Source organism: Mastigoproctus giganteus, chromosome 4 (assembly GCF_048544385.1).
Source record: "Mastigoproctus giganteus isolate SK-2022 chromosome 4, ASM4854438v1, whole genome shotgun sequence".
In the NCBI taxonomy this organism is placed as follows: Eukaryota; Metazoa; Arthropoda; class Arachnida; order Uropygi; family Thelyphonidae; genus Mastigoproctus; species Mastigoproctus giganteus.
The window spans coordinates 32,914,587-32,931,456 of NC_143578.1; the positions used below are offsets into that span (position 1 = coordinate 32,914,587).

Sequence of the window (16,870 nt, forward strand, 5' to 3'; positions counted from 1 at the left end):
GTTGACGAGCAAAGCCCCCTGGTATACATTAAAAATAAAATAAACTACCCATGTGTGTTTCTCTCTTCACATAGATAACTATCCAGCTGACCTTTACCTAAGCTGTCAGGGTCAGCTACCCATGCAGCTAACTTATTTCAGTAATTAACAACTCGCTGGCTAAAAGAAGACTTCCTGCAATCCAGTCCAAACTTCTTTCCTCATAATTTGAATTTATGACCCCCAAGTTCTGGGATCATTTAACAGTGAAAGTTTAACCCTTGTTCATTTTACTTTCTCCTCTCAAAGCCTTCTAGACTTCAGCCACATTCCCTCTGAGTTGCATGTTTACAGACACTGGTACACATATTTGAAGGCTCTCCTCATTCAGCTGTCCTTTTTGTAGATCTCACCAAGTGGGTTGTCTGTCTTTGGACCCTTTCAAGAATTTTTTTAATTTTATTTTATTATTATTTTTTTAAGGTGCAGTGCCCATACTTGGACACAGTATTTCAAGTGCAGTCTTATAATTGCTTTATACAATGGAATTGTAACCACCCTATCTCTATAAGGAAACATTTGATAAATCATCAATAGGGCACTATGAATCTTCCTTAGCACCTGTCTACGCTGCTCAGAGAACTTTATGTCCAACTGTATCGTCACTCCCTAATCCCTTTCTTCCTCCACTGTTTAGCCCCTACCAAGTGTATAAGTTATTTTGGGGTTGTTGTTCCCCAAAATATATATATATTTTTTCAAAATGACCTTACATTCTGCAGTACTAAAACATAACTGACACTACAGTTTTCTGACCTTCTTTGAAACCTATCCAAGTCATTCTGAAGAAGCAGTGCTTGGTGGTGAAATTTACCATTCCCAGTCATCTGCAGAGTTTGACATCCTCTCCTCTCTCCCTTCATTGATGTAATTTATGAAAAATCAGAAGCAAAATGTTGTCCTAGTGCTGATCCTTGGGAACCCCACTTCTAACATTATTTCAATATGAAGAATAACAATTAAGCACAACTTTCTTCATCCAGCCCTGCATCCACCATGTGATCTCAATATGTTCCAGCCTATACAGTAACTTCTCAGGTATGGAACTGATTTAAATGTTTTGTTAATATCCAAATAAGAAATGTCAGAATTATTTGCCATATCCTGCTCAAGAATAACTGTGTCAGAATATCTAACCATGTTGTGTATCCTTCAGAATTCCATTTCTTTTTAAATACTGCTGTATTGCACCCTTATCATTGCATCCATGATTCTCTACTATTGAAGCCAGGCTGATCGAACTAGTTACCTACGTCACTCTTAGATTTGCCTTTGTTTTTATGATACATTGGCATGCTTCCATCCTAAAGGAAACTCAAGTCAGTAATGCCCCCATAATTAACCTTAATGGTTTGATGCACTATCTTGCTGTCTCCCTCAGAGTTATGGGGTATGTGCCATCACTTTAAGGAGCATTACTTTCCTATTGGCTTGAAAAGAAAGTTTTTATAAACACTCAGCTGTAATTTTAGAATTTTTAGTTTAGTGCTGCTCGGCCTCTCCCCACTATGAATGGTCTTTTGTCCTTAAAGATAGAGGGTCTGTTCAGTTCATCAGCGACATTAACTGGGGTATCCCAGACTTTTTTTCAGATCCATTATGCAAGGATCCATTGTGATTTATTTTCTTTTTCTTTATATTCACATACATGATAAACTTATTTTCCTTGTTCTTTACTCTCTTAGTCAGTGATTTTGCCTACTCAGCCTTTACCAGTCTAACCTTTTCTGAGGTACTATTACAGATCAACTGTGGCTGTTATAGGCCACGGTACTTTTTTGTCACTAATTTTCCCTTGCCATCTTTTTCTGCTCTGTTAAACTGGCCAGCTTTATTTATCCTTTTTCAGCATCCTCCTCGTGCTACATTTGTTTAATTGATATGTATAAGTTGCAAAATGTAAAGATTTTGGATTAGCCAACTGTGTGATTGAATAGAACGAAATACAATAAAAATAAATGAAGCAAAGAACTTTAAAATATGGGGTATTGCATTTTGTGACAACATGCATAATTTACCCATTGCAACATGTGACTGCATTAATTAGTTATTGTTAATTGAAAGAAAAGTTTGGGAATGTGTTTATAGTGTCAGAGTGACTTTCAAGAGTTCAGACTAAATTTAAATTAGTAATTCAAATTATTATTTTTGATGGTATTGGAGCTTTTCACTTATGTTGTGTATATTGTCTGTACAAGTTTGTGTTTATAGGCTGAATTATGTGTTATGGTTGATAAAATCTGGAATAACACACAGGATGGCCTACTTTTTCCTACCTCAGACTGACCAACTATAGCGGTGGTTTTCAATCGGGGTGCCACAACAACATTCTTTGGGTGCCGTGTAATTTGGGTTTAAGTTACTTTAAGTTATTATTATTATTTTTTTTTTTTTTGATATTTAGATATTTATTTCATTATAAAAAGGGTACAATATAAAGGGTACAGTACAATATCCATTGTACCATATCTTTTTAATTTTGTGGTGATCTATAATTGATCTTTATTTAGTACCTCTATATAAAGAATAAAATTATTGTATAGGTGTATATTAAAAGATTGAAAACCACTGTGTTAGGTATTTCTTTTGGCCCAGGGGTGCCGTGAAAAAATTACTGGGACAGTAAGGGCGCCGTGAACCGAGAAAGTTTGGGAACCTCTGAACTATAGCCTTGATTGAAAAAAGACTTGGAAGTCCTATATTAGTTGATGGGAATTGAATGCAGAATCCTGACTTTCCGTATGAGAGGTAGGCAGAAAATGTACCATGTTGACTAAGCTGCAACAAAGGACAATTCTAAAGCCTGATCTCTTCTGTTTTTAAATTTCTAAAAGTTGTGAGATATGGATGCCAAACTGATCAAGCATTGAATGTGAGCCAACCAAATTCCCTCAATATTTTAAAATCAGAATCTTGCATTCCATAGTCTTGTCTCATCAGGTACAATGAAGCCTCAGTGAACAAATGTAGAGGGCATGGTAGGCTGTTTTTTTATGCTATAGCAACCTGAACTCTGAATTTCCTAATAGTGGAAATGTTATAAGTGGCAGAACAAGTGTAGTTGACAAAGACCATCTAAGCTATCCAACAATTCAAATAATGGTAAGCACAGCTTAGACATGCAGCTTAGCTTTTCCCAAGCATAAACCGCATCCCCAAAATTATATGGCCTTGAGATTAATAAAAATGTCCTGTTTATACTTTAGCACGATTACCAGGCTTTACAATTAATCATTTCAGCAATGAATACAGTTGTTAACTGTATTTACCATCTGCAGTTTATTGAAATGCATATGTGCTTGTGCACTCTCATACTTAACCACTCAGGCCTTTTTTAAGGGGGAAGTAGTTGTGTAAGCCAGCTGCAACAATGCATTGCATTTTGGGCTTGTTATTTGACATGCACACAATAGATTTGTTCCTGGAACTTAATTGTCAAACCTCATATATTGTCATTCCATATAATCTGAGTTTGTTCTGGTCCTTTTTACCTTTGATTATTGAGACTACTTACCATCAATTTAAAATTAAAAGAATGTACATGGAACCATCCAGTTTACTTCTTGTGAGTGAGCGAGCAAAAATCCTTTGGCTGCCTCCCACAGATTAGGACAGACAGACACCAATTCTGAGTTTCTAATTGACTGATTGCTCTAAATAAGAATCATCACCCCCCCCCCATTAGTCTAAAATTGGGCTGAAGCCAAGGTTAAGAGAGCTGTAGCATCACCATTAAAACAATGCAATCCTTACCACAGCAAGTGCACCAGTACAATGGTGCACTTGCTGTGGTAAAGATTTTGTATTGTTTTGCTGTTCATGCATACGGCTGATGTATATTTCTATATGGGGATTTGTTTCCCTGCTGGCAGGGTATGTTTGCTTTTCCTTTTATTTCTATTTATTCCTGAAAGGATTTTATTGGCTCCCGAATATTTGTTAAATTTTCTCTCTTAATTCTCTTTATCAGAAAAATACAAGATTTCTGTAACGTAACATGTTTTGCTGATATAATGGAATGCTATCACTTGTTTTTGTTGCTTCTTCTTGTGTGCTTCCAATGTTTTACCAAATAGTCTTGACTTGAACAATCCAGCAGTCAGCAGTAAAGCCTCTGCTCCCCTAAGCACCTACACTAGAGGTTATAACGTTATCTGAAGAAAGTATCCGGTGTTTAGCACTACCAGCACGAGGGAATATTGCTTACAGAGAATGGCCTAAACAATTGGTGTATATAGTCTTATGTTAAGTTGCCAGCCAATCAGAACTTTTTCCATTCTAACCTCAAGGAAGCCAGAACATTCTTTGTTCATATATAGAAGTTAACTGGTTGGCTTCATGTATGTTTTTAAAATTATATTTCTAATATTTTAAGCCTTTTTGTTCTATATAGTATATTAATATTTGTTTGTAATTATTAAATAATCATTGCTGAAGAAGGCTTACAGAGCTCAACCAGAATATAGTAAATTATAATCATCAAATCCAAATTTAAAGCCACTTTCTGTCATCTCTCAGACTTTAATCATGATGCAACTGGGGCAACTTCACATTCATTTTCTGACACCTGTGTTCACTCTAAAACATGCTTTTCAGTTCTCAATCAATGCTAGACTGGCTATCTGGCAATTATAGAAAATGTTGAAGGAGCCAGGGGACAACTCAGTAGAGAACAAACTATTATTAAGCCTTTAAATATATTTTTATTATTATTATTATTAGCTAATGGTGCAAGGAAGCCTGAGGCTTATGCTGCATCAGCCAAAAAAAAAAAAAAAAAAATCCCCGAGTTACCCTAAGAGAGAGAAAGTCAAAAGTAGAAGGGAATCACCAAGAAAGAGAAGAATGATGATATCCAGCTCAGGACCCTAGGTGTGCCAAGCCCATATTCACCAAATGTGGAAGAAGGTCATTAATATACAAGAGGAAAAGAGTGGGGAAAGAATTTCTCTTTTCAAAAATAATATAGAATATTAATTATCCACACACACACATGCACACATCTTTTTCATTTTTTGGGCTTTCCATGCCTAATTTTTCAGTTTGTGTTTCTTTTAATTTTCATTACTTGGTAAATTTATTGAAGACTTAGGAAATAGCAAGTTGTTTCTAAATTGGACTGTGCTTTCATTTTTATGTTTCCTTTCAAGTATAGAACAGCAGGACTGAGAACCTTATCAGCTCTCCACTTCTAATTATTATTGTTTGCCTGATTGAATAACCATATTGCTCCATCTTCGTTTTTTTTTTCTGTTTTTGGACATATCACATTTCCTAAAGACATTGTAATTCAGCCAATTTACAGTACTACTCTTAAAATATGAAAATAATCTAATCCGGGCACATAAAACCGGTGTCCCAATCTTGTTATTTTGGTAGCCCTGTAACAGTAGAAGTAACATACATGTGATGTTGAGTATGACAGTCATGTCTCTCCACCCACGTTATCCGAGCAGTAGCTGAAACATTGGGGTATATTTTTTATTTTGTATCCTATTTGTATTTTCAACCACCCTGAACTGTAAAGACTGTAGATTCTTTCAAGGGTTACATTTGGGATTAACTTGTTTACTGTTGACATATTTTTTAGGTCAGCAGGCATTTGCCAAGGAAGCAAGTTTCACTGATTAGACTTCTGATAGCTGTGTTACTCGCTGAGTAGATTGTACAATACATTGTTAATACGTTCACCACTGCTGGTACAGAATGTTTACAAATTTCATTTGGACTGTCTAATGCTGTTCCACCAGTGTACATTGGTTAGCAAAGCAATAAAATTATCAAACCAGGGACCACTGTTGCCAGAATTGGGAGAGCGGGATGGAAACAGTGCTGTACCAAGTTTTTATGCAGGATTCAGTTTGTTACATTAAAAACAAAATGTGAAAATAGCTTAATGTTTTTTTCAAAAAATAATTGGCACGATCACATCAGTAATAATTTCTGCAAATGCAAATAAACTTTGATAAAAACTTTTTGTGATACTTGACATTACAGTAAACCCCCGCTATTCGCGGGGGTTACGTTCCTGAGAAATGCCGCGAATACTGAAAACACGAATACTGAGTTATGGCTCCCATAGTAATAAAGGGGTTCTGTTCCAAAGTATGAAATATATAAGAAAAACTAGTCTAAAATTTTGTCTATGTATGTATTATAACTACCTTCATAATATGACTATGTACATAGACAGTACATAGTGAAATGCAAGCATATGGCATCGAAATGAAAATAAGAAACAATTTAATATTACCGTAAATGTAATATTTATTAGAAATTTCAAACAAATCTTTCAAACCAGCACCTTTGCTAGCTAAAAAACTTATCCCGCCAGTGCTATCACCAGTTTCGCTAAAGTGTTGATAAAGGAGTTTTGCCTTTTCACGAATGATAAGTGAACTTAAGGGAATTTTATTTTGAGTTCGGTCTTCTATCCACAAATTTAAAGCTTTTTCCATTTTTTCTAATTTAACATCACGAGTTACAGAGCAAATTTTTGAAGCAATTAGTGTGTTTTCACAGACACTACGGCGGATTTTTTCTTCCAATTTTTTGATTGATCGACCCTTGACTCATTGATTTTATAATGTTTTGCCACCGAGGAGACACTTTCACCATTAGAAATTTTGTCTAATAACTCAATTTTATTTGCTAATGTCATCACCTTTGATCTTTTCACATTTCCCTTGTTATTCGTAGCCATATTTTTGTACGGGTTAGAAAGAACTTGTCCACAATAAAGTCACTTTCTTCCGTTAACACACTCGAAAAAGTCTGTTCTGCACTGCAAAACGGTAGATTTATCACTTTTGTAAGCATATCAATTGATAAATTTATTCAATTTATAAGCATATAAATTAAAAGCAAACGATGAAACCTTGCATGATAAGCGCATAACACATCTGAACAAGGATTAGCAAGAAACATCCACGCTCCCGATTTTGTCATCACTCACTGAGCGCTGTTTTGACCGGGAAAGATAATTTTAGCTACGCCCATGTTTTTTTATGGCAGAAAATGTTCACAGCGCTTTAAAATTCACATTTTTTAAAGTTTCATTTTATATTAAATTAGCGACCGCGAATACGTGAAACCGCAAATACAGATACCGCGAATAAAAAGTAAAAAAAAGTAAAGTGCAGCCATTATCAACCCACTGCAGGGTGGAAGCCTCCTCAACAATTCATGCAGATACCGCGAATAGCGGGGGTTTACTGTACTTTCATAATTGCTTTAGTGACAACAGTGTCCTGCTTTTTGACTGAGTAACAATGACAGTTTTCCTGTGCTGATATGTACCACTTTTTCTCAGCTGTGAGAAATGGCATGTGTTTAATTTTTCTATATATTGCACATTGATTATGGATTAATTTTTTAAAGTAAATTTCTCTGTTTGTGGTAGGAAACCATACATAGAAATTAAAAGGGGGGGGGATCGTCAAAATGAAATGCCCCAAACAAATATGTATGTTAATTTTTTATTAAAAGTTAATTAATTGAAACACACATATCTATAGTGATAAGCAATAAGCTGTAATCAGCTGTTTATCTTGAATTTCATTATTTTGAATACCAAAACTGGCTACACTGATCTTTTCAGAAGGGATATTTTTCTGTGGTATGTTCTGACCAAGTGATATATGCTTCAGAGAGGTTTTACTGTTTTTTTGATAATAATATGCTAGTGTGCTATTTACATACTATTGCTGCCCGTGATACCCCAGAAGCCACTTTGGAATTTCTGGGTGTGAAAATTCTTACATCTCAAATTGAATGTAGTAATGTGCACTTGTGTAACCTGTGAGAATTTCTGAATTTGACAGCACTGCCCTAACCCATTGGTGCATTTGACACCTTGATTTTCAAAATCATATTGTGTAAGTTGTGCCATACATTCAAAAGTAGTATGAAGCATCTAAAGAGATTTGTAAAGATTGAACACCTCCTCCTCCTCCTCTGTGGTTCCAATAACTGCTTAGGGTAAGTATTTTGATAATTCTTAAAGTCTGCTGTACATTTAATGTAATCTTGCCATAACAAGTCATGTCAGCGGTATAAGCATAGAGTACTTCTGCCAGAAAGTACCCAAGCTTACACTATCTGCCATTGCTGAGCCAGTTTAGTTTAAATTCCGTGGCTGGAATTAAATAAATTCCAGTTTGAACACAGTCCTAATGTTTGAAGGCATAGATTTTCTCACTGCTATTCTCGTGATTCTGAAATTCTAACTTTTCTTCTGAAATGTAGAAACTTTGTAGTAATTTTTGAATGTGGACCAGCCTAAGAGAAACAGTTAGCACATACAAGTCAGTGGCAGTTGTCAACCTTGCTAGGTTCATCCACACTATCATTAGAACAAAGCAGCCTTAGTAGTAGCACTGAACAAGAACAGGAACTTTAATATTATTTTAGTAGAGCTTCATCCCCAAAATAAGCCATATTTATGATATAAATCTACAAAAAGAATCTACAAAAAAAAAAAAATCCTGGGCATTCTATTCTGTAATTTAGTTCAGATTCTGAAGTTTAAAGAATTTATTCTGTGGTTTTGAATTCAAATTTTTTAATGAAATGTGACTTGTATATGCTGGAATAAGCTTCAGAACCTTTGAACTAAATTACAGAATAGTGTGATGCCCAGGGATTTTTATATATTTTTTTAAATCTGCCATTGTATTGAGGATTGAATTAAATAACAGTAAAAATTAAGACCATTCAAAGTGCCAGTGGGCTTCTTTCATATTTATGAATGGTTTGCAATAAATTGTGTGTGTGGGGATGGGGGATCAAGTTTGGCTGTTAGGTTTCATACTATGAATTCAACAACCAACTGTATTAAGTGTTTCTTTAAGAAATCATCATCATCATCATCAGCCATTTTCAATCCACTGCAGGATGAAGGCCTCTCCAGCAACTTTCCAGTTCTTTCTGTTTTGAGCACTGGCCATCCATTTACTACTCAAAAACTCATGAATTTTAAGAAATAAATTAAACAAATATAATGTTTGAAAGCTGATTTGTAATAAAACTTATATTGTTAATCTAGATTGTGTGTTATAATGCTCCTGTTCCCCTCAAATACCCCTAACTCAAACCTTTTATCATTGCTATTTTTTTAAGTCTTAACAGAACTAATATGAATTTTTGTATTTTTATAGCTTATGCCCTACCTAAATTATACTTCAAGCTGCATTATTGTGTGAGCTGTGCCATACATTCAAAAGTAGTAAGAAATAGATCTAAGGAGGCTCGTAAAGATCGAACACCTCCTCCAAGATTCCAACGACCACTTGGGGCAAGTATTTTGATAATTCTTAGTGTTTGCTGTATTATGTTTGATTTTAATCTTGCCCTAAAAAGCAATTTGTGTCAATAGGCTTATCATGTCACTTTCCTCAAAGCTTTTTGCTCATGATATGTTTCCTTCTATACTATTTTCTGCTCAGCTTTTGTAGGATGTTTACACAAAGCAACACAGAGTTTTTCCATTCAGTAGATGTAAGTTCATATTTACCTCAAAATAACAAGATATATTTGTTTCAAGAGGTTTCTCTATTCTAGGACAGGAACAGGGAATATTTCTGCAATTTGTGTGTACCGGCCACACTACTTTTAATTTTTGTAATAAAAGTAATATCTCCAATTGTAAAATTGTTTATTGAGTGTACACAAAATGATCTCACCAAGTATAGCTTTCCAAACAGCATGCTGGACAGATTCTTTACTCCTCCTTCAGTCGGTATAACATTCATACTGTGTACTACCAAAAAAAAGTAGCTCAAAGCCCACTAATAGGATTTTGTGTGGCTAATATATCACAGTGTTTTCCAGGAAAGAAACAGTAACATTATTCAAATTACACCATATGGTTTACTTCATTGCCTGCATGTGAGGTTGGAGTCCATTAGAGAAATTCAACAGAAGTTGAAAAACAACAACGCTGCTTCCCTTTTTCTCTCTCTCTCTCAGAATCTTGCAGAACAGGTTGCCTTTAACAACATGAATCCTAAAAATTAGCTCCCTTGTTTTTTTATTTCGTTATTTTTTTATTTACATTTTCAATGGTGCCAAAACTAACTAAAATTTTATTTTTTGATGTAATTTTATGTATTATTGAATAACAGTACAAACATTTTAGAATTGATCATATTTTATCATTAAGCATTATTTTGGACATTACAGCTGTGGTACAGCTGTAATGTCCAAAATCTGACAACCTCGGGACCCAGAGATTGCCCCTTTGAATTTTTCTAGTTTGATAATAAATCTAACCAAAAATGAAATGTCAAAATTCGAGCATGGATTAAGGGAGAATGCATTGACAGCATGGGTGTCTACTTCTTAGACGTTTTTCTGCTTGATTAAGTTATTTTTTTAACTGCGTTATTTTATTCTAATGTATTTTAAAATTTAGCTGTCGATCAAAATTTTGAAATGAGAAACTTTGGATCATGAAATTACCAAAGCGCGAGTATCTACAAAATCACTGCAGTAATATTACTTTAAAAAAATAATAATAAAATAGCAAGAAATAAAAAATAAACATTAACAAAATAATTTGTGTTGTAAAGGATGTATATCAGAAACTGTACCCACAAATTGTACATTATATCCCTGGCCAATACAGTTGAAGATAACAGCCACATGACAACTGTAGCTGGGATCAGAGAAATTAGTGCAGATCTGTAGGAGTTGATCTCCGTTCTGCCTTTGAGAAATTGCATCTGAACCTACTTCTCTGAAGGTTTGACTATCAAAGTCATTGAATGGTGAACTTTCATTATACAGCCAATGTATGAATTAACTGAACAAGATAATTTTTTTTTGTACTTTTTTAAGGAATAAAAGGTAACACAAGTAACTATAGACCTGTTAGTTTAACTTGCATTCCAGGGAAAATAATGGAGTCACTGGTTAAAGAAGCATTGCAGGATCATCTAGACAAGACTGCAGTAATAGTTAAGACACAGCATGGGTTTGTTAAAGGGATGTCTTGTCTGGCCAATTTGATTGAATACTATGATATGGTCACAAAGGAACTGAATGCCAAAAATAATTTTGATATCATATATTCGGATTTCAGGAAAGCTTTTGACACTGTTGCGCATGGCAGACTATTGTACAAATTGGAGCAGAATGGTATTAAGGGTAAGTTGCTACAATGGATAAAAGGATGGTTAAGTGGGAGAAGACAGAGGGTGGTAATCAATGGGTGTTGCTCTTCGTGGACTAATGTTATTAGTGGAGTTCCCCAGGGTTAGGTGTTGGGCCCATTGTTGTTTTGTATATTTATCAGTGATATTGATGAAGGTATATCGGGTTTAATGTCCAAGTTTGCAGATGATACAAAGGTTGGTAGGGTTGTTAATGACAGTATGCTACTCCAACTGTATCTAGATAAGTTGGGAAAATGAGCTGAGAAGTGGCAACTGAAGGTTAACATTGACAAATGCAAAGTACTGCATATGGGTAGCAATAACCGAAGAGAAATGTACCAACTGTGTGGTACTACACTCAGGGAAATGGAGAGTGAAAAAGACCTGGGGGTAATTGTGCAGTCAAAAATATGAAGTTTGCTGAGCAGTGCAGACAGGCTGCCAGGGCAGGTCATGGAGTCTTGTCAATGATATATAGGAATTTTGTTAGCAGGGATAGGGAGGTGATTATCCCGTTGTACAAGGCAGTGGTCAGGCCACACCTAGAGTACTGTGTACAGGTCTGGAGGCATCATTTTAGGAGGGATGTAGAGTTGATAGAACGAGTACAAAGAAGACCAACAGGATTGGTGAGGGGAACAAAGGGTGCTCTTACCACGAAAGGCTTAAGTTCCGCAAATTGCAGCACCTGGAGAGTTGGCACCTGCAAGGTGATCTGATTGATGTGTATGAGGCCTTGAATGGTTTGAGCAAGCTGAATACTGATGTGATTCTTTCTCTTGCTCGGATTAAGAACCTGAGGGGGCATAGATTTAAATTGAGGAAAGACAGTTGTAGAATAGATGTGCAGAAATTTGCCTTTAGCCAGCGGGTAGTTGATTGGTGGAACAGACGTCCGTCTTTTTTTGTGGAAGTTGATAGCTTAAATAAATTTAAGGGTGAGCTGGACAGGCATTTGGAACGAATGGAGGGATGAAATGGTTGTGTTTTTTTTTGGCTAATGCTTGCTTTCTTGCATCGTATGCCTCTACTAATGCTAAAAGGAATGGCTTTAGATACCTTCCCCTCATGTAATTGACATCAATCACTTTCCTACCGCTTTGGCAGTCACAGAAATGTTTTCTGTAACTTTTCAAATGCCTTCAACTGAAATTAATGCAAATGAAAACCTCACTTAAGAGAAGAAATGCAGTGTCTGGATAATAATATTTTGTACAAGCCAGATAACTTTAATATGGTTCATGTACCCATTTTACTTATTGAAGTATTAAACAGGTATACGGTACGTAATTAGAAAGGCAGGAGTAATGAACATGACCGTAATAAACACCTGTAAAATGTTTTGCATGAACCATCAAGTAAATTTTGTTCTGTAGGTTTTTGATAAAGATTAATATTAAATTTTGAAGTACATAAATGAACAGAATGGGCAACTTAAAATTGCTGGTTTCCAAAAATAAATGTATAGATACAAAGCTATTGATGGAGTTTTCAAAAGCATTAAGTTAAATATTGCTTAACTTAATTTAATCGATATAATGGAATTTGGAGAATTGATTTGCCAGTGCTGTTGAGAGAACAAGTTTTGCATCCAAATGAAATTTCCCAGTTTTTCACAACAAAATAAAATATCTTAATGTCTGGATTTCAGAAATTCTACCTGGAATGTAAAGTAAATAATGCAAACACAGTTACGATCTGGAACTGCATTTGTTCATGAGGCATGGGAAAAAAACAAGGCTAAGTTGATAAAATTTTTATTATTTTAAAAACAGAAGTCAAAGGTTGTCACCCTTCAGAGCATTCCCAGTTTTTTTAGTGCACTTTTTCAACGTTATCTTCCATGCTTGAAACATATTTGGAATTTGCACCAAGGCCTTGAGACATCAGTATATCAGCCTCATCATAATGGGACAAGTGAAGAAGAGGCACCAACAATTCTGGATCAGCCGACTAATGGAGTAGAGTACTGAATCTTGTTTGCTTCTCATAGATGTTCATGGATATCATTAACATATGCAACTCCAGGTGCACTCATGGATAACACAATGGTTATGATTGCTGTTCTTTCACATCATGTGGAAAGGGCCTGGATTTGAATTTCATCCAGAGTAATAGTTACCCATACTGTGGCCAAGTTAGTCTATCTTGGATGAAAGTTGCAAACTTTTCCCCAAGATACTGTGATTTTCGTCTAGAAAAACTGACAGACTAACCACAGAATATAAGGCACTTACAGACAAAATATACTGATGACTAATGATCTTAGATTGATCTCCAGTTAAATGTGAACAAAAGCAGTAGGATGCAAGCTTTGAAACCTTTGCTTCTGTCCTCTTCCTTCTAACACTGTTGAATCCCTAGACTCATCAAATAGATGCTACATTTATCCTCTTTTAATGGTACAGCTTCTAACATAGGTGACCGCACTTTACAAGCCATTACAGCACTGCTGTTTTCTAACCATTTTCGAACCTACATAACTATAGTTGTTAATTTTTACTTTCTTGTTATTTCACCAGATAACTCGCACCACACCGGTCCTACATCCACCTGCATCTGATCAAACTATGATAAAGATAAAAGTTTGCATTCAATTCTTTTGATAAGACTCATACCCTCTGTGTGCTCCTCTGTCTATGACACAAAGTCTCAGTTCTACAATATGAGCTTTAGAAGACTTGACCAGCAGCTCACATTCAATCGATTTGTTAACAACACTCTGGGCATTACCATACAGATTAATTTTTTTTCCTTTTTACTACCCTCACACATTCATTATAACTGCTTAAGTAGGTTTTGTTGGTTGGTGTCTCTTCTCTTTCCTTCACATTATTTTGAGGGCTCTCATAAATGTTCAAGGAGAATGCAAATGGGGCTTTTGTGTCTCCAGTTAAGTTTCCAGTGGATTCTCTATTCCTTACCCCCCCCAGATTGATTGATTGATTTAGTTAGTTTTTAATAGCACATTGGCAGCTAAGGTCCCCCCCCCCCAGATATTGTACACTTGGGGGAAAGAAATCATCAAATCATCATGGGATACCTATCTAGTAATGGGTAGGTCCACCTTTTGCGTGGATAAGGGCAGTCACACTGTGAACCAGTGGACCCAATGCCTCGCCGTGTGACTGCCCTTATCCAGGGTAGTCATATGGCAAGGCATTGGGTCCACTGGTTCACAAAGGCGTTCCACAGGTATTTCCATCCATGCTTGCTGCAATGCTGTCCATAATTTTGTTGCATTCCTGAGTAGAGGATCCAAAGCTGAACAGACCTTTCCATGGCATCCCAAAGATACTCCACAGGGTTCATGGCCAGTGAACGGGGAGGCCATTCCACGGTGATTAAATCTGCGGAATGCTCTTCGAACCATGTTCTAGTCATGGCTCTGTGGGGAGATGCATTGTCCTGCTGGAAGAGACCTTTGCTCCTGTGGTTTCACGATGACCATGAAGGGATGCAGATGGACAAGTAACCTGGATCATTCAGAGATGCATCCAGATGTACCAGAGGCTCCAACATGTCCCAGTTGAGCATGCCCCAGATCGTTACCTACCGTCCACCTGCCTGAACAGTTCCTTGTTGACATGACGAGTGCATAACTTTGTGTAGTTTCCACCAGATATGCAACATCTTGTCTGCTCGAAAAAACTGGAAATTGAAACGGAACATTCGCATCGGACCAGAACACCCATCTCCAATCATCCAAGGTCCAGAGCCGATGTTCTTTCACCCAGTTGAGGTGTGTCATGGTGTTGGCAATGACACCAAGACCTGTGTCATGGTGTTGGCAATGGGACTCTGGTGGGTCGGCAGCTCCCATAACCTATTGCACTAATGATCGCCTGATGGTCTTGGTGGAGATGTTTCTCGCACCTCCGTTGTTGAAGTCTGCAGTGATTTGTACCACCGTCACTCTCTGGTTGGCTGAAAAAATAGGCGCCTCTTTAGCCAGGTGGGCAGGAGCAGCAGTGTGTAGCGCACGCTTCTTGATTAGACTGGGGTTTGAGCCCGTGACCACCGCATATCCCCGGAACAAATATGGCCTTAGTTGCTAATGCTCCTAAAAACTAAATAACAGCTGAAAAAATGTGAGACATGTCGACAGCCACGTTCATCTGCCCACAGCACTGTCCATGAAGAGTTGTTATTCCAGAAGTGGCACTCTTGATACTGTCGAATGGGGATAGTGCAATTTCTGTACCACCACTGTGGTAGAGTGACCCATGCGTCAGGCTCCCACTATCATCTCCCCTTTCAAAGTTAGTTAACTCACCAATGTGAATGCTGTGATGCAGTGTACCTATATACCTGCCAAGCGGTTGGTTCGTTCACTAGTGAGAGGAGTGACAGTGTTGCATTGCCCAGGAACCAGGTATCCCATGAATTCTGTCCTTTCGATGTATAAAAACACAATGGGTGATATGCAGTCCCTTAATTGCAGATTTAGAAAATAGGAACAGGTGAAACTGAACCAATATATAGTCATACTGCCACAATAATGAACTGAAGGTCACTATCAGGTGATGCTGAGTCTGTTTTAGCAGTAAAGGGGTGTTTTTCAATCATAATTAAATAATGTATAGATTGGATTCTGATCCCATTTTTATCTTGGTCTATAATAAAAATATATCTGCATTCACCCTCTTTTTCCCTAGTTTGCTAATCCTCCTCCACTTCTTAATAGACTATGTATGGTGGTGACCTTGAGTTCATTCTTATGGTGCTAGGACATGTTAATGGAATCATAAGATGATTCCATTAACATGTCCTAGTTCTAGTCACGTGTAGGTCCTCAAAATATCTCCTGGAATGGTGGAATCGATGCATTAGAGCCCAAAATGGTTTCCCACCACCTGCCTGTGCACACACACACACACACACACACACACATTAGCACACTGAAAACTCAAATAGTTAACAGGATTAACTCTCTTTGATAACTGGGCATACAGTATATCAACCAATAAATTTGCATGAATTTTGGGTGAAATTTCGAAAATGTGAAAAATTTTACCTAAGTTTCTAGAATATTATGAAAGTGTTGTACTATGAAATACATTTAAAAAAATAAATTAAAAAAACCCCATTAAATGCTGTAATACGGTTTTACTGAACTTATCAGTTTTGTGGGGTAGAAGAACTTTTACCCTTCCTCAAGTATGGTGAATGGCTTCATTTGCATTATTATTTATTTTTAATTGAAGAAGTATAGTCATAAGAAATTCCTTAAAGCTCTGTTTTGGTATAAAATACTGTTATTTCTAAAGAATTTTTGATATTATTATCCAATATAGTGTTTAAATAATTAAACTTAAATTAATTTTTTTAAAGTTTCCCATTTTTAATTATTTCTTGCTGTTTAAAAAACCTGATTGGTGAATTGTGTATGCCAACATACCTGCAAAAGGATTAAAAATGTTCTAAAATGGCATCATTTTAAACTGCTAGTAATTTTGTAAATTTTCATGTGTAGCAATGTGACTGAAACATAGTCTGGATTTCAGAAATTCATAAATGCTGCAACCATTTATGAATATTTCTTACTGATTTTCTATATTTGTATTAAAAATGAAAAGGATTTTACTTTTTTTATCTGAATTAGTGCATTACTGAGGCAGTTTGTCTTGATTACAAAAAGTTTTACTTGTGATCTTAGAGCGACTTCTCTACTA

At 36.2% G+C, this 16,870-nt stretch overlaps 1 protein-coding gene across 2 annotated transcripts in view; it reads left to right on the plus strand.

The window, feature by feature from the left end:
- The window catches only part of LOC150086584 (small ribosomal subunit protein eS26-like), a 33,643-nt gene that overhangs the window by 14,511 nt on the left and 2,262 nt on the right, over positions 1-16,870 (plus strand). For both annotated transcript variants that reach the window (XM_090371469.1, XM_090371471.1), the window contains exon 3: positions 9,198-9,334. In XM_090371469.1, coding sequence (XP_090227595.1) covers positions 9,198-9,334 — 137 coding nt within the window. The remainder of the gene's footprint in view (positions 1-9,197; positions 9,335-16,870) is intronic.